General features: G+C 43.3%; 1 protein-coding gene across 1 annotated transcript in view; it reads right to left on the reverse strand.

Annotated features, from left to right (window-relative positions):
- BLTP3A (bridge-like lipid transfer protein family member 3A) overlaps positions 1–27,181 on the reverse strand; it is a 77,654-nt gene that overhangs the window by 40,314 nt on the left and 10,159 nt on the right. Inside the window, exons 2-4 of the mRNA XM_011729168.3 lie at positions 6,366–6,528; positions 6,226–6,264; positions 4,472–4,563 (exon numbers count right to left, since the gene is read on the reverse strand). Of these exons, the coding sequence (XP_011727470.2) occupies positions 4,472–4,563; positions 6,226–6,264; positions 6,366–6,528 (294 nt within the window). The remainder of the gene's footprint in view (positions 1–4,471; positions 4,564–6,225; positions 6,265–6,365; positions 6,529–27,181) is intronic.

Below are 27,181 nucleotides of genomic sequence, written 5' to 3' on the forward strand. Positions count from 1 at the left end.
TGGCCAGACTGGTCTCGAACTCCTGACCTTGTGATCTGCCCACCTCAGCCTCCCAAAGTGCCGGGATTACAGGTGTGAGCTACTGCACCCGGCTGGCTCTGTGGGTTTTGACAAATACACGGAGTCATGATTGACCACCAAATTCATCAGAGAGAAGAGTTCTACAAGCCTGTAACCCCGGCATTTTGGGAGGCTGAGGCAAGTGGATCACCTGAGACCAGGATGAGTCCAGCCTGGCTAACATGGCAAAACCCTGTCTCTGCTAAAAATACAAAAATTAGCCAGGAGAGCCCAGGCATGGTGGCTCACGCCTGTAATCCCAGCACTTTGGGAGGCCAAGGCAGGCAGATCACGAGGTCAGGAGTTCAAGACCAGCCTGGCCAACACAGTGAAACCCAGTCTCTACTAAAAATAAAAAATAAATAAATAAATAAAAAACTAGCGAGGCGTGGTGGCAGGCACCTATAGTTCCAGCTACTTGGGAGGCTGAAGCAGAAGAATCACGTGAACCTGGGAAGCGGACATTGCAGTGAGGCGAGATCGTACCACTGCCCTCCAGCCTGGGTGACATAGTGAGACTGTCTCGAAAAATAGAAAAAGTAGCTGGGTGTGGTGGTGGTGGCACATGCCTGTACTCCCAACTACTCTGAAGGCCGAGGTGTAAGAATCGCTTGAACCTGGAAGGCAGAGGTTGCAGTGAGCTGAGATCGCACCATTGTACTCCAACTTTGGCAACAGAACAAGACTCTGTCTCAAGAAACAAAAAAAAGAACCAGAAACTAGAAACGTCTACAACAAAACGGATTGTGGCATATGCAGGTAATGGAATGGTATACAGTAATGAGGAAGAATGAACTACAAATATATGTAACAAAATGGATGTCTCTCACAAACATAATGTTAAGCTAAAGTAGTAAGACACAAATGACTATACATTTACATAAAACAGCCATGCTGTAGCATATAACAGTACTTTATTCCTTTTTAAGGTTACAACATGCTTGAACCTTGAAAACATTATGCTAAGTGAAAGAAGTCAACCACAAAAGACCACATAGTATATTATTTCATTTATATAAATGTTCGGAATAGACATAGACAGTAGATGAGTGGTTGCTTAGGGCTAAGGCAGGGAAGAATGAGGAGTGACTGCTAATACGTATGGGGTTTCTCTTGGGTGATGAAAATGTTCTAAAATTGATTGTGGTCATGGTTGTACATCCCAGTGAATACAGTAAAAACCACTGAATTGTACACTTCACATGGATGAATGTTATGGTATATGAATTATATTTCAATAAAGTGTTTTTAAATTATGCTGATTGTGCTGGCTTGGATTCTTTGGTTTTCTTTCTTTTTTTTTTTTTTTTTTTTGAGACAGAGTTTCGCTCTTGTTGCCCAGGCTGGAGAGCAATGGTGCAATCTCGGCTCACTGCAACCTCTGCCTCACAGGTTCAAGCGATTCTCCTGCCTCAGCCTCCCAAGTAGCTGGTACTACAGGCACGTGCTACCACTCCTGACCTCAAATGATCCACCTGGCTTGGCCTTGAATCCTCAAACATCTTATTCTACCTAAAAGCAGAAAGATTACTGGGGTCTTGTCAAAAGGACACAGGAGCTCACCTGGAAAGGCTCTAACTGGCCAAAGACAGGGAGATATGAACATCAGGAAGAATAATGACTGTAAAGGTACGACATACAAAAAAATATATAGAAAGAGTAAATGTAGGATATAAGGCCAGTCGCAGTAGCTCACATCTGTAATCATCCTAACACTTTGAGAGGCCAAGGTGGAAAGAATGCAAAATGTAAAAAGAATATAAAATGGTAAGCCACTCTGGAAAAGTTTGACAGTTTCTGAAAAAGTTAAATCCTCCCCTAAATACCATAACTAGGTATTTACCCAAGAGAAAGAAAAGCACACATGACCACACAAAAACTTGTATACAAATGTTTACGGCAGCATTATTCATAATAGCCAAAAAATGGAAATAAAATGACCATCAACTAGTGAATGGATAAACCAATTGTGGTATACCCATACACTATAATGTTACTCAGTGCTATGGTCTGAATGCTTATGTTTCCCCAGAATTCATCATATGTTGAAATCTAATAGCCCAATGTGACAGTTTTAGAGATGAGGCCTCCAGAAGGTGTTTAGCTCCTGAAGGAAAAGTCCTCATTAATGGGATTAATGCCTTTAGAAAAAAGGCCAGAGACCAGGCTCAGTGGCTCACGCCTGTGATCCCCGCACTTTGGGAGGCCGAGGCAGGTGGATCACCTGAAGTCAGGAATTTGAGACCAGCCTGACTAACATGGTGAAACCCCATCTCTACTAAATACAAAAAATTAGCTAGGCATGGTGGCACATGCCTGTAATCCCAGCTACTTGGGAGGCTGAGGCAGGAGAATCGCTTGAACCAGGGAGGCGGAGGTTGCAATGAACGGAGATCGTGCCATTGCACTCCAGCCTGGGCGACAAGAGCAAAACTCCATCTCAAAAACGAAAAAAAAAGAAAAGAGGCCAGAGAGAGACCTTTCACCCCCTTGGAAGTATTCTTACCAAGAAAACAAAAGCAAACAAAATGAATCAGGGCAAGCCTTTAAATCTACCAGATTAAATGAGAAACATTTTCAATGACACCTTGATGATACAATCAGTCAGAATACAAAACAAGGGAAATTCTTTAGAAAAGATTATTTAATTCCTACAAAGAATAAATAGTATATTTAAAAATGTGTGTGTGGTGGGATATAATTAAAGAACTTTAAAAGGCCTATCACCCAAATATAAAGTATGGACTTCTTTTGATCCATATTGTTCTGTAAAAAATATATATATTTAGGTCAGTCACAGTGGCTCACACCTGTAATTCCAGCACTTTAGGAGGCTGAGGCAGGTGGATCACCCAAGGTCAGGAGTTCAAGACCAGCCCGGCCAACATGGCAAAACCCCATCTCTATTGAAAATACAAAAATCAGCCAGGTGCGGTGTCAGGCACCTGTAATTCCAGCTACTCAGGAGGCCAAGGCACAAGAATCACTTGAATCCAGGAGGTGGAGGTTGCAGGGAGCCAAGTTCGTGCCACTGCACTCCAGCCTGGGTGACAGAGTGAGACCCTGTCACAAAACCAAAAAAAGAAAAAATATATGTGTATACATATATATATATTTTAGAGATAATTCAGGAAAATTGATTATGAAACAGGCATTAGATGATATTAAGGAATTCTTGTGAGGTTTTTTGTTTTTTGTTTGTTTTTGAGATGGAGTTTTACTCTTGTTGCCCAAGCTGGAGTGCAATGGTGCGATCTCAGCTCACTGCAACCTCCACCTCCCGGGTTCAAGCAATTCTCTTGCCTCAGCCTCCTGAGTGGCTGGGATTACAGGCACCTGCCACCACACCTGGCTGGTTTTTTTTTTTATTTTTAGTAGAAACGGAGTTTTTATTTTTAGTAGAAATGGGGTTTCACCCTGTTAGCCAGGCTGGTCTCGAATTCCCGACCTTAGGTGATATGCCCACCTCAGCCTCCCAAAGTGCTGGGATTACAGGCGTGAGCCACCACACCCGGCCTGTTATTTTTAATGTGATAGCAATATATTTTTTTTCCAGTCCTTGTCTGTTAAAGACATGATATGAAAGTATTTGCAGGTGGGTTAATAACCAGCCGGGCAACATGGTGAAACCATCTCTACCAAAACTACAAAAAATTGGCCAGGTATGGTGGGGCATGCCTGTGGCCCCAGCTACTTAAGAGACTGAGGTGGGGAACCACTTGAGCCTGGGAGGCAGAGGATGCAGTGAGCCAAGATCACACCACTGCACTTCAGGCTGGGTGACAGGGTGAGACCCCATCTCAAAAAAAAAAAAAGTTTTTGCAAGTGGAATCATATGGTTTCTGAGATTTGCTTTCAAGTACTATAGTGTCCACATGCACATACATACACATACACAAACTGGCAAGAAAAAGAAAAAAGAATGACAACATTGGGCATGGTGGTTCACATCCATAATCCCAGGGCTTTGGGGAGGCTGAGGAGGGAGGATCGCTTAAGGCCAGGAGTTCAAGACCAGCCTGGGCAACATAGTGAGACCCTATTGCTATGAAAAACTAGCCAGGCATGGTGATGTGTGCCTGTGGTCCCAGCTACTTGGGAGGCTGAGGCAGGAAGACTGATTGAGCCCAGGAGGTCGAGGCTACAGTAAGCTGTGATCACACCACTGCACTCCAGCCTGGGTGACAGAGCAAGACTCTATCTCGGGAAAAAAAAGAAAAAAAAAAAAGAAGAATGACAAAGTGTTGATAATTGTTGAAATCAGATCTTGGGTATATGGGGGTTCTTATACCATTTTCTCTACTTTAGTGTAAGTTTGAAAATTTCCATAATAAAAAGTTTTTATTTTTTAACTAAAAGGGGATCTAGAGCAATTAATATGTTGGAAATAACAGGATTCAAAGCAACTAACCTCTGTCCTGAAGCAAGGGCAATGGGAGACTGTCCATTGGGGGGCCGAGGATCCTCACATGTCTTCATCTCCACCTCTACCTTATCCAGACACTGAAATAAAAGTCAAGGAGAGCTAAGCATTTACACAAATACACACATAGCACAATGACAGCACAGACTGTGTCATTCATCTCTGTGCTCCAGAGCCTAGTCAAGTGCTATACCCACAGTGGGCAGACAATCAATATTTACTGAATGAATGAATGAATGAATGAACGAATGAACGAACAAACTAAAATGCAAGGAGAGTCCTCATTTTCCCCCTTCCATTTCCATTAGCAGCAGAACCTCATGACAAGTACGGGATGAACTCAGAGCAAAAAGATAAAACACAAATCCAAGTTGCAGGAATATTATTGTTCCTGGGGATTCCAGTTTTGGGGATAAAGACACACATTGTCCAGCCTCTGAAGGACCCTCAACTGATAATCGTTCAACAGTCAATCCAAACTAAACTTTTTTTCTTCTTCTTCTTTTTTTTTTTAAGACAGAGTCTTACTCTTATCGCCCAGGCTGGAGGGTGATCTCGGCTCACTGCAACCTCCACCTCCCAGGTTCGAGCAATTCTCCTGCCCCAGCCTCCCGAGTAGCTGGGATTACAGGCACCCGCCACCACCACCCCTGGCTAATTTTTTGTACTTTTAGTAGAGATGGGGTTTCACCAGGTTGGTCAGGTTGGTCTTGAACTCCTGACCTCAGGTGATCTACCCACCTCTGCCTCCCAAAGTGCTGGCATTACAGGCATGAGCCACCACACCCAGCCCAAACCAAACTTCTAATTTTTCCTCTGTCAAGATTTCAAGGAGTGCCAGGCGCGGTGGCTCACGCCCGTAACCCCAGCACTTTGGAAGGCTGAGGCGGGTGGATCACCTGAGGTTAGGAGTTCGAGACCAGCCTAGCCAACATGGCAAAACCCTGTCTCTATTAAAAATACATAATTAGCTGGGCATGGTGGTGCATGCCTGTAATCCTAGCTACTTAGGAGGCTGAGGCAGGAGAATCGCTTGAACCCAGAAGGCAGAGGTTGCAGTGAGCCAAGACCATATCATTGCACTACAGCTTTGGTGATAAGAGCAAAACTCCATCTCAAAAAAAAAAAAAAAAAAAAAGATTTCAAGGGAAAATAGGAAAGTCTAAGGTTAGAGCCTAGGCAGCCATAATTGTTACACTAAAACCGAGAAAATAACTGAGAAGTCCTGGGTCTTGTGTCCCAGTGCTAATCTTATACCACACAGCAGTTCCAGAATAAGCCCAGACAACAGTCACACTGTCTCAGAGAGAAGCTCACAGGGACATAAGGAGACACCCCCCAGTCCTAAAAGGGTTAGCCTATCATTTTCTCCCTCATCTTCTTTTTTTTTTTTTTTTTTTTGAGACGGAGTCTCGCTCTGTCGCCCAGGCTGGAGTGCAGTGGCGCAATCTCGGCTCACTGCAAGCTCCGCCTCCCGGGTTCACGCCATTCTCCTGCCTCAGCCTCCCGAGTAACTGGGACTACAGGCGCCCGCCCCTGCGCCCGGCTAATTTTTTCTATTTTTAGTAGAGACGGGGTTTCACCATGGTCTCGATCTCCTGACCTTGTGATCCGCCCACCTCGGCCTCCCAAAGTGCTGGGATTACAGGCGTGAGCCACCACGCCCGGCCTTCTCCCTCATCTTCTAAAAGCCTACCCTGGCCACCCCCCTTTGATTACTTGCAATCAAGAAAGGTCATTACCAAGCAAATTGGGTGTGTCTTCAACTTTGTCCACTGGATCTGAAAGAGGAAAGCAAAGTCTCAGGGCTGTGGTAGCTGACCCTCCAGAAGGCAGGCCTGCTGGCCGAAGAGAACAGCAGCATTCCGACCCTCATTCTCACCCGGATGGAGGCCCTGTTGCAGTAGACCCGAGTGATGGCTAACCAGGTGGGCAGCTCCAGTACATTCTGTAGAACCTCTTCATCCAGCTCCAGGTTGGTCAGCTGACCCTCCCCTTTCAGGGTGCTCAAGTTGATTTTGTCTGGGGAAAGATTCTTAGTGAACCTGAAAAGAGTAATGATAAGAAGCTATTATTTCCATGGGAATCTGCTAACTGGGTATTACGGCCAAAACACTTCTGAATCTAGAGAAAAGAAAAAATTAAAGAACATTTGTTAAGGCTAGTCAAGTGAAGCAGTGGGAGTGAAGGAACACAGAAATCTGTAACTGGTTGTGATCAATTAGTTGTAAACAACACCGTACTCAGACCAGCCAGAACAAATGTACTCGGACCACACTATCTCTACACCATAAAAGATGTTGTGAGACCTATGATTCTACTTATGATTGTGTCATCATCCTACTAAAGAACCTACGATGAGCATTCTGGGGCAACAGCTGTAGCAATGGCAATGTAGTCTTTCGATATTTCTGAACCCTCACATAAAAACAGACAGAGGGAGCCAGGCACAGTGGCTCACGCCTGTAATCCCAGCACTTTGGGAGGCCGACGCGGGCGGATCACCTGAGGTTGGGAGTCGAGACCAGTCTAACCAACATAGAGAAACCCCATCTCTACTAAAAATACTAAATTAGCCATGCGTGGTGGCGCATGCCTGTAATCCCAACTCCTCCGGAGGCTGAGGCAGGAGAATCGCTTGAACCTGGGAGGTGGAGGTTGCAGTAAGCTGAAATCGTGCCATTGCACTCCAGCCTGGGCAACAAGAGCAAAACTCTGTCTCAAAACAAAAACAAAAACAAAAAAAACCCAGAGGGCCAGGCGTGGTGGCTCACACCTGTAATCCCAGCACTTTGGGAGGCTGAGGCACGAGGATCACTTGAGCCTAGGAGATCAAGACAAGCCTGGGCAACATAGCGAGACCCTATCTCCACAAGAAAACAAACAAAAATTAGGCACGGTGGTGCATGCCTGTAGTCCCAGCTACTCAGGAGGCTGAGGTTGAGGCTACAGTGAGCCGTGATCATGACACTGTACTCTAGCCTGAGATGACAGAGCAAGACCCATTATAAAAACAAACAAACACCAGACAGAGCAACTAGATAACAACACAGAAAGTCCATGAATAACATTTAAAACAAAATAGAAGATGAAGTATCCTCATAAATCCCCATAGACAAGTGGGTAGGGCAAAAACATCAACAGCCATAAGACATTAAGTGCTATCCAGCTGTCCAGAACAAAGTGGAGGGAAGCAAAAGGGCATCTGACAACTGAGAACAGAAGAATCCCAAGATAACCAACAACTATTAAATGAAAAGCAATGGGGGCTGATTTGACACAGTAACTGACACTGTCCATTGCAAGGGATCCCTAGTGAGACCCCAAGGAGCTGGAGAAGTCTAGTCCTATAAACTCATGAAACTAACCTTCCCAAGCTCCTTCCTCGGAAAGGACTCCCACACAGAAAAGAATTAAAAATGAGCAAGATAGGGATGACAGAAATGAAGAAAAGAGGTGGTCTAGATAAAAGTAAGGGAGGGGAACAGAGACCTATTATCTCAGGAAGCAAGCTGTTATATTTTTTAGCACTACTTGAAATAACAGAAGAGAGAGCTACATGAAGTTAAGGATGTGAAACAGTAACAGGCTAATTATTGGCTTATTAAAGCAGGGTAAAATGAAATCCCAGACCCCTACACATATCTTTACTGATATGAAAAAAGAACAACCAGTTCTATCTATAGTCTTCCCAAAGAGACTAAACTTGAATGTCATCAAGCCACTGCGTCCGGCTGCTAATTTGAAGGAAATACTGAGGACAGATGAAAATTGCTGAACTACACTGTAAGTGTGCAATCAGCAAAATCTAGACCACAGGAAACTCTATCGGTCAAATGGTCTTGAAATAAAATATTCGCACAGGCCAGTCCTCTCACTGTTCCTCACTGCTCCAGTCCTCCCTCCTGTGCTCTCACCAGCCATTCCCTTTCCCTCCACACCATTATCTGCCATGCAAGGCTGAACTGGAGACTTCTCCCTGAGGCCTTCTTTCCCTCACTGCTGTAACTCACATTAAACTCTTTTATTCTCCATTCCTGGAATCTGTAAGGCATGTTTAGTTCATAATCATATGACAGAGTCTTGGGATGTTCTCTGATTCTCAAACGCATAATATAACCACTCCTGCTCAATTAGATTAAGCTCTTCAAGGTAAGGGGCTTAGTCTTGGCCATTCTTCCTAATCCAAATGGTGACCCAACAGAATGCTGGCCCACCTATCTCTTAGCTAACTGCCCTGCTGGCTAACTACTCCCAGTTCCCTTCTCTCATCTTTGTGGCTGGATCAATTTAAGACCAGTTCCTCATAGCATAACCCTCTCTCCTGTAAGACCAACTGTCTAAATTAATCTCACTCCTGTAATTCACTGCTGCTGCCTCTCATAGTCACTATTTTCACCCCAATTATGAATTGTATTTTGTCCACCAAACTTAACTATACTTTGTGTTTACATATATTAGATGCTAACAGTTTAGAGTTACATACCTATATATTTACCAACTTTTTTCACTATATGTATCTTTTCCTTTTACTAAACTGTGTTTTAGTGATTTTGCTTTTCCTTGGACCATAAAATCATGACGTGCCAAAGTTTATCTTTGCAATGTTTTTCTAAAGTGCTTAAGAAGGTACTATGGGCCGGGCGCGGTGGCTCAAGCCTGTAATCCCAGCACTTTGGGAGGCCGAGACGGGCGGATCACGAGGTCAGGAGATCGAGACCATCCTGGCTAACACGGTGAAACCCCATCTCTACTAAAAAATACAAAAAACTAGCCGGGCGAGGTGGCGGGCGCCTGTAGTCCCAGCTACTCAGGAGGCTGAGGCAGGAGAATGGCGTAAACCCGGGAGGTGGAGCTTGCAGTGAGCTGAGATCCGGCCACTGCACTCCAGCCTGGGTGACAGAGCAAGACTCCGTCTCAAAAAAAAAAAAAAAAAAAAAAAAAAAAGAAGGTACTATGAAAACAGCTCTTTAACAATTTTTAAATGATAGTAAAAATCATTTTTAGAAGTTTGTGAACATGCAAAACAATACTGTATGATATTAAGGGATACACAGGAATGCACTGGCATGATGACAAATTTAGGAAAGTGCTTACCTGTGGGGTAAGGAGAGGGGTCGACAGGAAGCTTCAACTGTATGGATAACGCTTATTTCTCAAGTTGAGAGGTGACTGTATGGCTTTTCATTATGCTACTCCATACCCTTTTGTAGGGCAAATATTTTATAACAAATTTTTCTAAGATTTCTATCAATTGTCTATTTACGTACTTAGTGTTGGGAATGCTATTCCTCCACTAAGTCTCTTTTTTTTCTGAGACAGGATCTCACTCTGTCACCCAGGCTGGAGTGCAGTGGTACCATCATGGCTCACTGCAGCCTCGACCTCCTGGCCTCAGGTTATCCTCCCACCTCAACCTCCCTAGTAGCTGGGACTACAGGCACACATCACTACGCTCGGCTAATTTTTATATTTTTTGTAGAGACAGGGTTTCGCCATGTTGCCCAGGCTGGTCTCAAACTCCTGGGTTCAAGTGATCCACTTGCCTCGGCCTATCAATGTGCTGGCATTACAGATGTGAGCCATTGTGCCCAGCCCCATGGGTCTCTCTTAATCCTACACATCTTGCTGGGCCTGTCAATAATGCATGGTCCTAACCACTTCTTACTCAGGCCTCTTCTCAGGATTGTGTTTGCAGAGAACAGCTTTGAGTAAGGAAATAATCTCTCCCACTAGGACAAAGAACAGGCCTGCTTACCATTTACTATAAAAGCAGTGGATTCCCCAAGCTCAGTGTTCTATTCCTATAACACATATGCAGGCATCCATCTGGACCCATTCATGTCACTCTCATAGGACTCTGGGGGCAAGGAATGCTGCTTGCTGGGCCATGAAAAATAGGCTGTGAGTAATAAAGTCCTTTGTCTCTGATCCAGAAGTCTTGTGTGTTCTGCCAGCATCCATGAAACAGTAGGAGTTAATAATTAGCTTCTAAATACGGTAAAATAAAATCCCAGGCCCTTATACATACTTCTGCTGATTTTAATTCACTTAAAAAAATTTAATCTACATTTACTGAGTATGAACTAACTCTATTCTCTGAACCAAAAAGACAAGTTTTCAATATATGGTTCTTTTCCTCTAAAAACAACTTGCCACAGAGGGAAGGTGATTATTTCTCTTCCGGAAAGAAATGGCTTTTCAGTCCTTTTCCTAAACAAATGGCTATCTACAAGAAAATAGGACTGGGGTACGATGGAGAAATAAACTCATCTACATACTTCCTAATAAGACAACAACAAAAGGAAGTAAAGGAAGATAGTGCATGCCCTTAAGAACTCTGAGGAGACAGTCCTGAGAGAAGGGAAAGCAGAAAACAGAACTCAACATTATTTGTAATCACTAGGCACAGGCAGGCTTTCAAGTCTCTTATGTATTTAAATAAAATATTATAATTATTTCCTTCTACTGTCCTAGCAACCCTTCCTCTAATCTTAAGCGGTCCAGAGAAGCCGTTATCAATCCAGAAATTGGGGCGGACATACTTCAGAAGTACTACTAGTCTTAGAAAGATAAGAATGTTTTAACAAGTAGAACGAGTTTTGAAGACTACAACTACATGTCTCCTCCTCTCCAACCACACAGATTCTGATAAGATGTTACCTTTCTACCCCAGCTGAGAATTATTGTAGAAATGAGCCACTGTCAGGGATGGGAGTAAGGATCCCTCTGAGAGGCAGGAGTAAGGAGAAAAGGCTGAGAACTACTAAGATAAACTGCTCTTTCGTATGATAAAAAGCCATTTTTATTTTATTTTTTGAGACAGTCTCACTCTGTCATCCAAGCTGGAGTGCAGTGGCGTGATCATGGCTCACTGCAGCCTCAACCTCCTGGGGCTCAAGTGATCCTCCCATCTCAGCCTCCAGAGTAGCTAGAACCACAAGTGCATGTCACTATACCCAGCTAATTTTTTTTTATTTTTTTGTAGAGATGGGGTCTCCCTTTGTTACCCAGGCTGGTCTGGAACTTCTGGGCTCAAGCAATCCCCCCACCTCAGCCTCCCAAAGTACTGGGATTACAGGTGTGAGCCACTGTGCCCAGCCACTTTTAAAGAAAAGAAAGTGAGATGGACCTTTTCAAACTGACTACTTCTCTGAAAAAAGAGAAACATACTTCAGATAAAATAAAACATAAACACAGTCAAGAATAAGTTATACTGTTAGCTAGCACTGACATTCTTAGAGTGATTATACTAAATGCTACGTATCTAATTTCTACGTTGTGTTCTTTGCAAAATTTAACTCTATTTACAGTTCCATATAAATAAATGTATTTTTCAAGCCTTAACAAAAAAAGTATATCAGATTGTATTACATTTCATCCTAACCTTGCCAGTTTTTAGGGCAATGTGTCTCAAACTATGGTCCTCTGATCACATGGATCTTAATTACTTCGGAATGCTTATTTTAAAATGCAGGCCGGGCACGGGGGCTCACACCTGTAATCCCAGCACTGGGAGGCCAAAGTGGACAGATCACTCGAGGCCAGGAGTTCGAGACCAGCCTGGCCAACATGGTGAAATCCCATCTCTACTAAAAAATCACAAATAAAATTAGCCAGGCCAAGGTGGGGCATGCCGGTAATCCCAGCTACTTGGGAGGCTGAGGCATGAGATTCACTTGAACCCGGGAGGCAGAGGTTGCAGTAAGCCAAGTTTGCACCACTGCACTACAGCCTGGGCAACAAAGCGAGACTCTGTCTCAAAAGAAACAAACAAATAACAAAATAATAATTGTATGTCTTTTTGCCCCATAGGCTGGACCAGATCAATATCCTTTTGTCAGCTAAAAGAAAATTTCATTTTTAAAACATAATTTGGCCAGGCGCGATGGCTCACACCTATAAATCCCAGCACTTTGGGAAACCAAAGCAGGAGGATCACCTGAAGTCAGGAGTTCGAGACCAGCCTGGCCAACATGGAGAAAATCCGTCTGTACTAAAAATACAAAAATTAGCCAGGCATGGTGACACATGCCTGTAATCCCAGCTACTAGGGAGGCTGAGGCAGGAGAATCACTTGAACCCAGAAGGCAGAGGTTGCAATGAGCTGAGATTGCACCACTGCACTCTAGCCAGGGCAACAGAGCAAGACTCTGTCTCAAAACAAACAAACGAACAAATAAAAAACAACTTATTTTGTACACCCCAAGCGGGAAAAGGCATTATTCTCTGGCCTGGACCAGCAAAACCAAACAACGAATAAAAATGACATTTTACTTTGCACCAGGCACTGAATAAAGGGTCTTCATAACATCTCAATTAATCTTTGCAATATCACACATGAGGTATGCATTATTATCTCCATTGCTCAGAGGAAGAGCATGAGGTTCAGATATGAAGCAGTTTGCCCCAGATGACAGGGCAAGAAGAGGTAGTATGAACCCAGGTGTGCTCACTGGTTTTTACTTCTATTAACATTTTAATATTATGAAGTTTCCCCAAAACACACTTGGCACAGAATAAATTTATAAGGTATCTCAGACGTGGTTGCAGGACATTCTTTCACTTTTTATAATCTACCATACACTGCTTAACCTGTGTAAGAGGAATACATCTAAACTTTTTTGGTAAAGTTAATAGTGTAACTCCATCAAAAACCTTTCTGCACTTCACCAACTCAACCAGATTAACAAACTTTTTCTTAAGTAGGTCCAGGGCTAATTTACCACCATTCCAGCAGTGACACCCAGTCCCTAGCAACATGCTGACAAGAGACCACAGAGGATACTGTGCCATCAGGTCTAAGATTAACAATACAAGCAAGTAATCACCAAAAGCTGAACAACACTAAACAACCAAGAGTTCTTCAAGCACTCGAAGGACTGCTGATGCTGCATGCATGTCTGCTGGACCACCATGAGCGGTTCTCCTGTGACTGTAATAATGATATAACATATATATGCTTTTTCACTTATGAGTTTACTTTTAGGAGTCAACAAAAAATGCATACTGCCTTATTTAAGCTTCTCAAAAAAGGCAGTAAGAATTCTTTAACTGATTTTGCCTGCATTTTAGAGCAATACCAAAGAATAGGTTTTAAAAAAAATAAAAGATGGCCGGGCACGGTTGCTCACGCCTGCTAGTCCCAGTACTTTCGGAGGCCGAGGCAGGTGGATTGCTTGAGCCTAGGAGTTTGAGACCAGCCTGGGCAATGTGGTGAAACCTCATCTCTATTAAAAATACAAGGACTAGTTGGGCACGGTGGCACACCTGTAATCCCAGCTACTTGGGAGGCTGAGGCACGAGAATCGCTTGAACCCGGGAGGTGGAGGCTGCAGTGAGCTGAGATCATCCCACTGCACTCCAGTCTGGGTGTCACAGCAAGACTCTGTCTCAAAAAATAAAAATGATAAAAATAAAAATAAAAGATTTTTTTAAACATCACGTGATCTGTCTGCTTCGGCCTCCCAGTGCTGGGATTACAGGTGTGAGCCACCACGCCCGGCCTGCTTTTTAAAAAATGGGCCTGACTGTTGTTGGGTAGGGTTGGGGAGGTTTGCTTAGCCAAGGAAACCACAGATCTGAGAATTATACAAGAGGCCCAAGTTTCAGCTCTCTCATCACCTGGAGGGGGAAAAAAAAGCTCAAACTCTCTGCCTATAATGGAGTACAACTGGGTTAAACTGCAGCAATGTGATGATAAAACCAATTATTCCAAGTCACCTTCAACTGCCAGTCTAAAATTCACAAACTGCAACCGGATACTGAATTCTTGAGAATCATTATGTTGTATACTTCTCTTTCTACACCCCACAGTCCCTGGCAAAAAAAAAAAAAAAAAAAAAGCATTTGTGTTCCTAATTGAGGACAGTATCATTGAGAGTCCAAGGGCAGCTAAAAAGGCTAATGGCAGCCTGCTATTTATTCCACTTAAAGTATGTGGGAAAACATTTTCTGGCCATCTGTTACTGTTACAGAGTGTAAAAGCTAAGATGAAATCAGGTTGGAAAAACAGATTTTGATCAAGTTTCATTTCTGCCAGAGGACTGCAATCTGCCAAAGAGACTACAGGGAAAGGCTCTCAGATATCTTTGTGAAAATGTACCACAATGTTGGGAAGTGAAAATTCTTAGATTTGCAGATTCTCAGAATTTCAGAGCTAGAAGGAATCTTAAACAATTGTTTAGTCCAAATCTACATTTGCCAATGAGGAAACAAATGGCCAAAAAGTTTAATGACTTGCCTAAGACTCACAGCTAGCCAGTGGTAAAGATGGAACTAAGTAAATAACAGAAATGGGACTCAACCCAGCATTCACTCAACTCTCACAACACCCTGCCCTCTGTGATTCAGAATCTTTTATTGCGAATAATAGGGTCAATAAGTTGCAACAGTCAGGCGGCTTCAGCTCTGAGAAATTGAACCCTCCTGGGAGAAATAAAAAAGTTCACAAATACACTTTGCTTCCTTCACCATTTTTTCCATTGAGGAGGTGATCACAGCCAGAGCCTTGGCTTCTAAAGCTTCCTACCCAAATCTACAGCAAAATATTTTCACTGCTAAGCCACACCACAGGCTTCTCTTTAAACAAAGATATAACACAACACTGAAGCAGTTGATTTGGATAGCAGGATTCTCTCCATCATCCAAACAAAACAAATCAATCACTAATATAGCTAATGCTATTTCATCCCAGATAATCTGATAGAATAAGCCATTCAATCTTAGAGATTTGTCCTAATAGATTTTACTCTCAAAACTTCTTCATTGGCCAGGTGCAGTGGCTCACACCAATAGTCCCAGCACTTTGGAACTGCTCGAAGCCAAGAGTTCAAGACCAGCCTGGACAACAAAGCGAGACTCTGTCTCTACAAAAAAAAAAAAAAAAAAAAAAAAAATTTAATTAGCTGGATGCAGTGGCTCATGCCTGTAGTCCCAGCTACTCAAGAGCTGGGGTGGGAGGATCCCTTGATCCTTGGAGGATGTAGTGGGCTATGATGGTGCCTCTGCACTCCAGCCTAAGCAATAGAGTGAGACTGTGTCTCTAAAAAACACTGCGTGACAATATTACATGCCTTTCTTAGGAGAAAATTCTTTACTTCTAAATTTTCATTTGTTGTTTACAATGTTGGGTTTTTTTTTTTTTTTTTTTTTTGAGACGGAGTCTCGCTCTGTCACCCAGGCTGGAGTGCAGTGGCCGGATCTCAGCTCACTGCAAGCTCCGCCTCCCGGGTTTACGCCATTCTCCTGCCTCAGCCTCCCGAGTAGCTGGGACTACAGGCGCCCGCCACCTCGCCCGGCTAGTTTTTTGTATTTTTTTAGTAGAGACGGGGTTTCACCGTGTTAACCAGGATGGTCTCGATCTCCCGACCTCGTGATCCGCCCGTCTCGGCCTCCCAAAGTGCTGGGATTACAGGTGTGAGCCACCGCGCCTGGCCATAATGTTGGGTTTTTTAACTGTTGTGTTATTTAAGGTGCAATTTCCATACAGTGGCTCATCTTTCATCTTTTTTTTGAGACGGAGTCTCACTCTGTCGCCCAGGCTAGAGTGCGGTGGTTCAATCTCAGCTCACTGCAACCTCCACCTCCCTCCTGAGTTCAAGCAATTCTCCCTGCCTCAGCCTCCCAAGTAGCTGGGATTACAGGCACCCGCCACCACGCCTGGCTAATTTTGTATTTTTAATACACATGGGGTTTCACCATGTTGGCCAGGCTGGTCTTGAACTCCTGACCTCAAGTGATCCTCCTACCCTGGACTCCCAAAGTGCTAGGATTACAGGCGTGAGCCACTGTGACTGGCTTAACTCTTTTTTCTTTTTTTAAGAGCTAGAGTCTCACTCTGTTACCCAAGCTGGAGTACACTGGCACAATCACAGCTCTCTGTAATCTCAAACTCCTGAGCTCAAGTGATCCTCCCTCAGCCTCCCAAGGAGCTAGGACTACAGGTGCACTCCACTACACCCAGCTGAGTTTTTGTTTGTTTACTTGTTTTTGAGACGCAGTCTCACTCTGTTGCCCAGGCTGGAGTGCAGTGGCACGCTCTTGGCTCACTGCAAACTCCACCTCCTGGGTTCAAGCGATTCTCCCGCCTCAGTCTCCTGAGTGGGTGGGATTACAGGCCTGCATCACCATGCCCAGCAAATTTTTATATTTTTAGTAGAGACGGGGGTCTCACCATGTTAGCCAGGCTGGTCTCGAACTCCTGACCTCAAGTTATCCACCCACCTCAGCCTCCCAAAGTGCTGGGATTACAGGTGCCTGGCCCTTTTTTTTTTTTTTTTTTTTTTTTAACATTTTCGTAGAGATGGTCTCAATATATTGCCATGGCTGAACTCCTGGCCTCAGGAGATCCTCCCATTTCAGCCTCACGAAATGTTGAGATTACAGGCGTGAGCCATCGCACGTGGCTATGACTCATATCTGAACTTTCTATTTTGTTCATCTGACCTATATATACTTATGCCAATACCACACTGCCTTTAATACTGCAGCTTCATTTTAAGCATTAAGAAATCCTTTGTGTTCATTTGTTCAGATTATTCTGACCATTCTAGGTCCTTTTCATTTCCATATAAAATTTCAAATCAGCCTGCCTATTTCTGTTTTTTAAAAAATCTGCTGAAACTGATTGGGATTGCAGTGAATCTTAGCTCAATTTAGGGAGACCTGACATGTCAACAATAATGAGCCTGTCCCTGTCCCTGAACATCATACATATTGAATGTTTATTTGCATTTCTCTAGACTGCCAATGTCGCCACGTACAGTCTATGTTTGTGTGTGTAAGTTTCAATAAATTTGATAAAAGTTTGGAAAAACTTTTGGAGATTTGTGACAACTTGAAAAAACTTGCAGACAAACCTCATAGCCTAGAAATATTTTTTAAATTAAGGTTAGGTACATCATGAATGCATAAAATATATGTAGATACTAGTCTATTCTATCATTTACTATCCTAAAGTTTATACAAATCTATTTAAAAAGTTGAAATTTATCGAAACTTAAGTGCACAAATACTTACAGACCATACATGACACCATTTGCAGTTAGGAGAAATGTAAACAAATATAAAGATGCGGTACTAAATGATAACTGGCCAGGCACAGTGGCTCACACCTGTAATCACAGCACTTTGAGAGGTCCAGGCAGGAGGATTGCTTGAGCCCAGGAGTTTGAGATCAGCCTGGGCAATATAGTGAGACCCGTCTCAACAAAAAAACAAAATAATTAGCTGGGTGTGGTGGCACATGACTGTGGTCCCAGCTACTCAGTAGGCTAAGGTGGGAGTATCGGTAGAGGCTGCAATGAGCGATGATCGTGGAATGCACTCCAGCCTGGGTGACACAGTGAGACCCTGTCTCAAGTAACTACTAAATAATCATAACTGCATAAAATTAACTGTAGACGGCCGGGCGCGGTGGCTCAAGCCTGTAATCCCAGCACTTTGGGAGGCCGAGACGGGCGGATCACTAGGTCAGGAGATCGAGACCATCCTGGCTAACACGGCGAAACCCCGTCTCTACTAAAAACACAAAAATTAGCCGGGCGAGGTGGCGGCGCCTGTGGTCCCAGCTACTCGGGAGGCTGAGGCAGGAGAATGGCGGGAACCCGGGAGGCGGAGCTTGCAGTGAGCTGAGATCTGGCCACTGCACTCCAGCCTGGGTGACAGAGCGAGACTCCGTCTCAAAAAAAAAAAAAAATTAACTGTAGAACATACTATACTGCTGTAATAATGTTGTAGCCACCTCCTATTAATACTGCAGTAAGCTCACGTGTTATGAGGATCTGCTTAAAACGTTGTCTTATGTCATCTCAGCAGAGCAGTTCATCTCTCCAATAAATTGCATATTGCAGTAAAAAAGTGATCTCTTGTAGTTCTTGTGTACATTTCGTGATGCTTAGTGCAATACTGTAAACCCTGAATAACACCATGGGACCCACACGAAGTGCCACTAGTGATGCTAGAAATGCTCCCAAGAAGCAAAGGAAAGTCATGACATTATAAGGAAAAGTTTAATTGTTTGATATGTTCTATAGATTGAGATCTGCAGCTCCGGGTACCTGCCACTTCAGAAAGATGATTCATCTTGTAAACAGATGATGTAAACTTGTGGAATGCATAGATTTAGTATAGTACTGTAAATGTACTTTATCTTCCTTATGATTTTCTGAATAACATTTTCTTTTCTCTGGCTGACTTTATTGTAAAAATACAATATATAATACATATACAAAATATGTGTCAATGAACTGTTTGTCATCAGTGAGGCTTCCAGTGAACAGTAAACTATTAGTAGCAAGTTTTTGGGCCAGGCACAGTGGCTCATGCCTACAATCCCAGCACTTTGGGAGGCCAAGGCAAGTGGATCATATGAGGTCAGGAGTTGGAGACCATCCTGGCCAACATGGTGAAACCCCATCTCTACTAAAAATACAAAGATTAGCCGGGCATGGTGGCACACTCCAGTACTCGGAGGCTGAGGCAGGAGAATCGCTTGAACCCAGGAGGCGGAGGTTGCAGTGAGCTGAGATCGCAACACTGCACTCCAGTCTGGGCAACACAGCAAGACCCTGTCTTAAAAAAAAAAAAAAAAAAGTTTCTGGGAAGTCAAAAGTCATACATGGATTTTCGACTATGCATGGCGACTGGTACCCCTAAACCCCACTATTGTTCAAGGGTCGACTGTCTTTCATTAAGAACTTATTAATCTTTGTTCACAATGAATATTGATCTGAAGTTTTTGTTTTTGAGACAGAGTCTTGCTCCATTGCTCAGGCTGGAGTGCAGTGGTGCAATTGCTGCTTACTGCAGCCTCAACCTCCTGGGCTTAATCAATCCTCCTGCCTCAGCCTCCTGAGTAGTTGAGACTAGTGGCATGCGCCACCACGCCCAACTAATTTTTTAATTTTTTGTAGAGACAGGGTTTTGCCATGTCGCCCAAGCTGGTCTCAAACTCCTGGGCTCAAATGATCCTCCCTCCTCAGCCTTCCAAAGTGCTGGAAATACAGGGCTGAGCCACCAAACCTGGCGGTCTGAAGTTTTCTTTCCTTATAACATCTTTGTCATGTTTTTCTTACCAAGGTCATGCTGAATTTATCAAACAAGTTTGGAAATATTTATTTCCTAAAATAATTTCTGTAAAATGGGTATTATTTATTTCTTAAATGTTTAAAAGAAATCACCAATGAAACTATATGAGCCTTTATTCAAATAATTTTGTGCGTTTCACTTAAGTTATTGAATTTATTGACAAAAAGATGTTCAGGCTAGGTGCAGTGGCTTACACCTGTAATCCTAACACTTTGGGAGGCTAAGGCAGGATGGTTCTTAAGTCCAGGAGTTTGAGGCCAGTCTGGGCAACATGATGAAACCCTGTCTCTACAAAAAATAAAAAAATTAGGCATGATGGCATGCACCTGTAGTCCCAGCTACTGGGGAGGCTGAGGTGGGAGGATCCCTTGAGCCCAGGGGGTCAAGGCTACAGTGAGCAGTGACTGTGTCACTGCACTCCAGCCTGGGCAACAGAGTGAGATCCTGTTTCAAAAGAAAACAAAAAGATGTTCATCATATCCCTTAACATCTTTTTAACATCTGTAAGATCTATAATGACATCCTCTCTTTCACCGCTGACAATATTTATGTTTTCTCTCTTTTTTCCTTGATCAGTCTTGCTAAAGGTGAACTAAATTCATTAATCTTTTCCAGAAACAAAACAATTTTTGGTTATATTAATTCTCTGTTTGCCCTGCTTTTAATTTCACTGATTTCTTTTTTTTCTTTTTTTTCTTTTTTTTTTTTGAGAAGGAGTTTCAGTCTTGTTGCCCAGGCTGGAGTGCAATGGCGCGATCTCGACTCACTGCATCCTCCGCCTCCCAGATTCAAGGGATTCTCTTGCCTCAGCCTCCTCCAGAGTAGCTAGGATTACAGGTGCCCACCACCATGCCCAGCTAATTTTGTATCTTTAGTAGAGATGAGGTTTCACCATGTTGGTCAGGCTGGTCTCGAACTCTTGACCTCAGGTGATCCACCCACCTTGGCCTCCCAAAGTGCTGGGATTACAGTCGTGAGCCACCATACCCAGCCCACTGACTTCTATTCTTATTATTAGACAGAGTCTCACTCTATTCCCCAGGCTGGAGTGCAGTGGTGCCATCTCAGCTCACTGCAACCTCTGCCTCCCAGGTTCAAGCGATTCTCCTACCTCGGCTTCCCAAGTAGCTGAGATTACAGGTGCCTACCACCACACCCAGCTAATTTTTTCTATTTTTAGTAGAGATGGGGTTTCAACATGTCGGCCAGCCTGGTCTCGAACTCCTGACCTCAAATGATCCGCCCACCTCAGCCTCCCAAAGTGCTGGGATTATAGGCGTGAGCCACCACACCCAGCCTACATTTTTTATTTTGACAGATATTCCCATATTTCTTTCATAGACATGATATGGATTTACATTCTCAATAAATCTAACTCATTGCATATATTTCCCACACCCATGGCAGCTGTCTAGCCCATGACTTGCAGCACTCTCATTTACTGCCATTCCAATACTGGGCCAGTTGAAAGGACAAGGATTCCCCAGAGGTTCTCTTTTCTTAATTCTCAACAGTAGCCTTGCTGAACATTCTAATTCCCTCCTCTAAGCACAAAGACTTGCTAAAACCTACCCTGTTTAACTGAAGTCCTAATAACCTGTTTGGCTTGAGCCAGTCTTCTTTCCTAGAAGTGAATACCTTCAGGCCAGGCGCAGTGGCTCACACCTGTAATCATTCTAGAATTAGAACTCAGAGCTCCTCAGTGACTCTATCTCAGAGATAGCAACCCTCTACCCGCTTTCAATTATTTGACCATTCAGCTCCCATAGTGGTTAGGGCCCAAATTCTTTCCCTACACTAGTCCTGAAGATACTATACCTCTTGACTCACGTATTGGCATGTCTCACTTTGTTAGGAACATTTCTTGTCATCCTAACAGTTCCCTTAATTTCCTTTACTTCCATTTCTTGACAATTCCTAAACCTACATCTAGGACAATAATTGATAAACTGTGAATATTAGACTCCTAGTGTTAAAACCTACATGCAGGCTCTAGATTACCCCAAGTGAAAATGTACTTGCTAATGCTCAGAAAAGGAAGGCCTATTCCACTAACAGGCATTGCTTATTATTCACTATTGGATAAGAATAAGTTATCTGCCAGGTGCAGTGGGTCATGCTTGTAATCTCAGCACTTTGGGAGGCCGAGGCAGGTGGATCACTTGAGGTCAGGAGTTCGAGACCAGCCTGGCCAACATGGTGAAACCCTGTCTCTGCTAAAAATACAAAAATTAGCTGTTTGTGGTGGCAGGAGCCTGTAATCCAGCTACTCGGAAAGCTGAGGCAGAAGAATCGCTTGAACCAGGAGGAGGAGGTTGCAGTGAGCCAAGATTGCACCACTGCACTCCAGCCTGGGTAACACAGCAAAACTCCATCTCAGGGGGAAAAAAAAAAAAAAAAAAGAATAGGTTATCCATGTTACTGCCTCAAACAGCTATTTAGAGAAGTGTAGCATGTATCTTTGAAAATTGCCCAAGGAAGAAACTGAGGATAAGAAAATTCACAGAGTAAGGCTGTCGTTAATTTCTGAGCGGAACCAACCCTAACTTTGACCAACATGTATGCTTATGTTAAGAGGCAAAGACTGTGCAAAATGAGCTCTCTTTTACACATGGTGGTGAAAGAAACACCCTGTCAGACCTCTGAGTTGTTTCACCTGGGCAAATGATTGCATGAACACATACCTGAGAGCAGCACACTCAACTGGCTAGAGTAATGGCCTCAAACCATACAAAAGAACTGTGGAGGATACAAAACAGAATTTAAAATAAAAACAAAGGTCTCTAACCCTAAGGACTATGAGATCCTTAAGAGCAAGAACTGGGAAATTTAGTCTATGTCAAACATAAAGTCTAGGAAAAGGATGCTCAATTAATACTTAATGACTTGATAATAATACAAAGCAAATAAATGATAATTGCCAAATAGGTGGAATGAGCTATCCATCAATCCATCTACATTCTTCTACACATTGCAAACCAACTCTAATATGTCTGATTAACCAGACTTGTTAAACCAGGTTTAAGACTATCATCTGTAAATATGAAAATAAATCTCTTCATGAGGTTGAGGTAGAAGGCACACTCTTCCCATTAGAGATAATTAGGTGTGCAAAGTGCTTAAAAATGTGACAGAGAAATAAATACATTTTAAAAGCCCAGTCTAGAAGTTTTATAATAAAATTAGGTCGGGTGCAGTGGCTCAAGCCTGTAATCCCAGCACTTTGGGAGGCTGAGACGGGCGGATCACGAGGTCAGGAGATGGAGACCATCCTGGCTAACACGGTAAAACCCTGTCTCTACTAAAAAATACAAAAAAACTAGCTGAGCGAGGTGGCGGGTGCCTGTAGTCCCAGCTACTCGGGGAGGCTGAGGCAGGAGAATGGTGTAAACCCAGGAGGCGGAGCTTGCAGTGAGCTGAGATCCGGCCACTGCACTCCAGCCTGGGCGACAGAGCGAGACTCCGTCTCAAAAAAAATAAATAAATAAAATAAAATTAACATCCAGGAAAAATGAAAAGGATGCTATTGTGCTGAGAATAAAAATTGTTTTTAAAATAGCTAATATTTAATAATTGCTTACTTTATTCTAGATACTGCTCTAAGCACTTTATACTTTTTCTTTTTCTTTTTTTTTTTTTTTTTTTTTTTGAGATAGAGTCTTGCTATATCACCCAGGCTGGTCTTGAACTCCTGGGCAGGCTCAAGCAATCATTCTGCCTCGGCCACTTGAGTAGCTAAGAATACAGGCATGCACCACCACACCCAGCTTATCTTTTTTTTTTTTTTTTTTTTTTTGAGACAGTCTTGCTCTGTTGCCCAGGCTGGAGTGCAGTGGCAGGATCTCAGCTCACTGCAACTTCCACCTCCCAGGTTCAAGTGATTCTCCTGCCTCAGCCTCCCAAGTAGCTAGGATTACAGGCGTGAGCCACCATGCCTGGCTAATGTTTCTATGTTTAGCATAGATGGGGTTTCACCATGTTGGCCAGGCTGGTCTCAAACTCCTGACCTCAAGTAATCCACCTGCCTCAGCCTCCCAAAGTGCTAGGATTATACGTGTGAGCCACCATGCCCAGCCATCCAGCTTATATTTATACTTTTTTTTTCTTTTGAGTCACGATCTCACTCCATTGCCCAGGCTGAAGTGTAGTGGCACAGTCACGGCTCACTAAATCCTTAACCTCTCGGGCTAAGGTGATCCTCCCAAGTAGCTGGGACTACAGGTGTGTGCCATAATGCCCAGCTAATTTTTTTTATTTTTTGTAGAGATGGAGTCTTGCTATGTTACCCAGGCTGGTCTGGAACTTCCGAACTCAACCCATCTTCCCACCTTGGCCTCCCAAAGTGCTAGGGTTACAGGTGTAAGCCACTGTGCCCAGCCTATACATTTTAAATTAATGTATTTCTCTCAATGACCTCATAATGTAAAAGATTACTATTATCGCCACTTTATATATGAGAAAACTGAGGCATAGAAAGGTTAAATAACTTGCCCAGGTCATAGAGCTAGTAATTGACAGAGCTAAGATTCAAAATCTGGCAGTCTGGCTCAAGAACCTGCAGCCTGGACTAAACCACACAATCTCCCTGACTTTTAAAAAAGTCAACACAGGTGTAGAGGTTCGGAGATGTTTCAGTTGCCTCAGATCAAAGGCAGCAGCAACTGAAGGCAGCAGGGAACAAGCTGAGCCCTATCTAGATGTCTTGGCATAGTACAAAAGGCCTCTATGATCTAGTTTCTGTCTTTCCAATATCATTTCTAGCTGTGTTCCACCCTCGAACCCTACATTCGAGTGACACAGAACCATATGCAGTCTCCTAAATGCACCCTGCTGCTTCTCAACTCAGTACCATTGCTCATGTGGCTCCCTCTGCCTTGCATCACCTTCTTCCCCTGTCTGTGCCACTCCCCACTCCAACCCCCCAGCTCTGCAGATACTTCTTAATGCATTACTGGGCTTTTTGCTTACAGACCTACTGGCAGTTAGGTCCTTTAACAGAAACCTTTTCTCATTTGTCTTTGAGTTCCTACTGCTTGGCAACCAATGGCAGATGGGCAATAAAGTTTGCCTAAATAATTAATGAATAAATAGTCTCCAAAACAGAGTCCTCAAAGGTAGCTCAGGGTCTGGGTCCAGCTGACAAAAAGGATACACTACCTGAACTCTCCAGCCCAGGCATCTGGGAAGAGCTGAGACACTACCTACAGATGTGTATCCAATATTCCTGCAGCAAACCTTCCTTAAAGAGGCGAGGAACCTCACCTGGGCTCAGGGGACTAAGGAGCCAGAGCCTGCCTGAAAGGAAGACAGTGTGGGGATTTACTGAGGCTCAGCAAAACGATACACATACTACTATATACTGCAAGGCCTCTAACTTCGTATCAGCCTCTGTGAAGACACTTTCTCAAATGAAATGTGTTCCTCAACTGCAGCCCCTTCTTTCATCCAAGTTTAAAGAAACATTTAAAAAAGAAAGAAAAAGAAAAAGATTTATCTGAGAAGGAAAAATGAATGTTTTCAGCATTGCTGAGGAAAGCACTGAGACAGATGACCAGAAGCAGTCAGCTTGGATTAACTTATTCCCTCCTTATTTGGATTTTCTACATATTAGAACTCTTCAACTTTCAAATGACTGATACATACCATGCTCCCCAGACCCATGTCCTGTCCTCACTGCCACAGAAACCATTTTGGAAAAACAAAACAAACTGGGAACTTTTGGAGTATCTGTGGATTCAGAAGCTGTGAAAGTAAGGGCAGCTTAGGAGAGCAAACCTAGTAGGACATATTCTGAATTAGATCTGGTTATTTATTTGGTGGCATTCCTGCTCCAACATATGTTCTCTACTTTTCCTCTTGACTTAGTTGAAATCTTATATCCTAAAGATTTGAGGATTCTGGTGAAAAAGTAAGGAAAACTGAGCATGCAGACCTGAGCAGGTTGGGGGTACGGTAGCAAAGCACTGAGGGCAAAATCAGAGCAACTGGGGGCATGAGAAAAGAGACCTCCAGAGGTGAGGAAGAGACATATAGTAGGGAAAAAAGAGAGTGTACAAGAGCAAACTTCAGCTGTTTCAAAATTTCATACAAAAGAAATTTCATACTAAGTCAGCAGTTTTCAACCCTAACAGACTCAACTCCTTAATTTTTTTTTTTTTAACTTTACAATGCCTCTCTTAGTTACTAAAATTATTATTCTTTCTTTTTTGATACAGGGTCTTGCTCTGTCGCCCAGGCTGGAGTGCAGTGGCGCGATCACAGCTCACTGCAACCTTGACCTCCCAGCTCAAGCAATCCTCCCATGTCAGCCCCGCAAGTAGCCTGGACTACAAACACATGCCACCATGCCCCACACCCAGCTAATTTTTGTATTTTTTGTAGAGACGGGTTTCACCATGTTGCCCAGGGTGGTCTGGAACTCCTGAGCTCAAGCAATCCGTCCACCTCAGCCTCCCAAAGTGCTAGGATTACAGGTGTAAGCCACTGTGCCCAGTCTCTCAGTGATTTTTTTACATATAATATAACCTACTTACTTACATAATTTCAAAAAAAAGTAAAATGCAATGTCCAAAGTATAATATAAAAGGAAAATAATTTACAATAAAATCATTTGTATTTCAACATGTACGTGCTCCAACACCACTGCACCAGAAGACAGAGTTGTCAGATGTCTGCATGCAAATGTGGTATCACCAGGATTTGAACTACTAAAAATGCAGTCAGGCCGGGCACGGTGGCTCACACCTGTAATCCCAGTACTTTGGGAGGCTGAGAAGAGAAGATCACCCGAGGTCAGGAGTTCAAGACCAGCCTGGCCAACGTGGTGAAACCCAGTCTCTACAAAAATAAGCTGGGTGTGGTGGTGGGTACCTGCAATCCCAGCTACTCGGGAGGCTCAGGCGGGAGAATCGTTTGAACCCAGGAGGTGGAGGTTGCAGTGAGCCGAGATTGCACCATTGCACTCCAGCCTGGGTGACAGGGCAAGACTCTGTTTCAAAAAAAAAAAAAAAATTAGCTGGACTTGGTGGTGGGCACCTGTAATCCCAGCTACTCAGGAGGCTGAGGCAGGAGAATTGCTTGAACCCCAGGAGGCAGAGGTTGCAGTGAGGTGAGATCGCACCATTGCATTCCAGCCTATGCAACAAGAGCAAAACTCTATCTCAAAAATAAATAAATTAATTAATTAATTAAAAAAAATGCAGGCATACATAACTTTATCATATTGGTGATTCCAATACCAAGAGTAACAGCATTTTCCAAAATGGTGACAAACTCTTGGTAAAGTTCAAAACAATCTTCCCTCATGGTAGTTTCCTAAAATATTCACTATGGTTTAAAGCTGTGCAATACTTTGTGCTTTTATGTAAAATAGAGTTAGATTCTAAGTTCATTTAATCTATACAGTTGATTCAGCTACATAAACATCTAATGACATTCAAAAGTCAAAAAAGACAAAGGACAATCCTTCTTTATGTGAGATTATTCCATATACTGCAGGACATGGCCCTCCACTCACCAAATGCTAGCCACAACCCTCAATCACTGTGACAACCAAAAACAGTCCTTGATGAGATACAATGATCTAAAGGACCTTACTCCAAGGAATGG

This window comes from Macaca nemestrina, chromosome 5 (assembly GCF_043159975.1).
Source record: "Macaca nemestrina isolate mMacNem1 chromosome 5, mMacNem.hap1, whole genome shotgun sequence".
Taxonomy (NCBI): domain Eukaryota; kingdom Metazoa; phylum Chordata; class Mammalia; order Primates; family Cercopithecidae; genus Macaca; species Macaca nemestrina.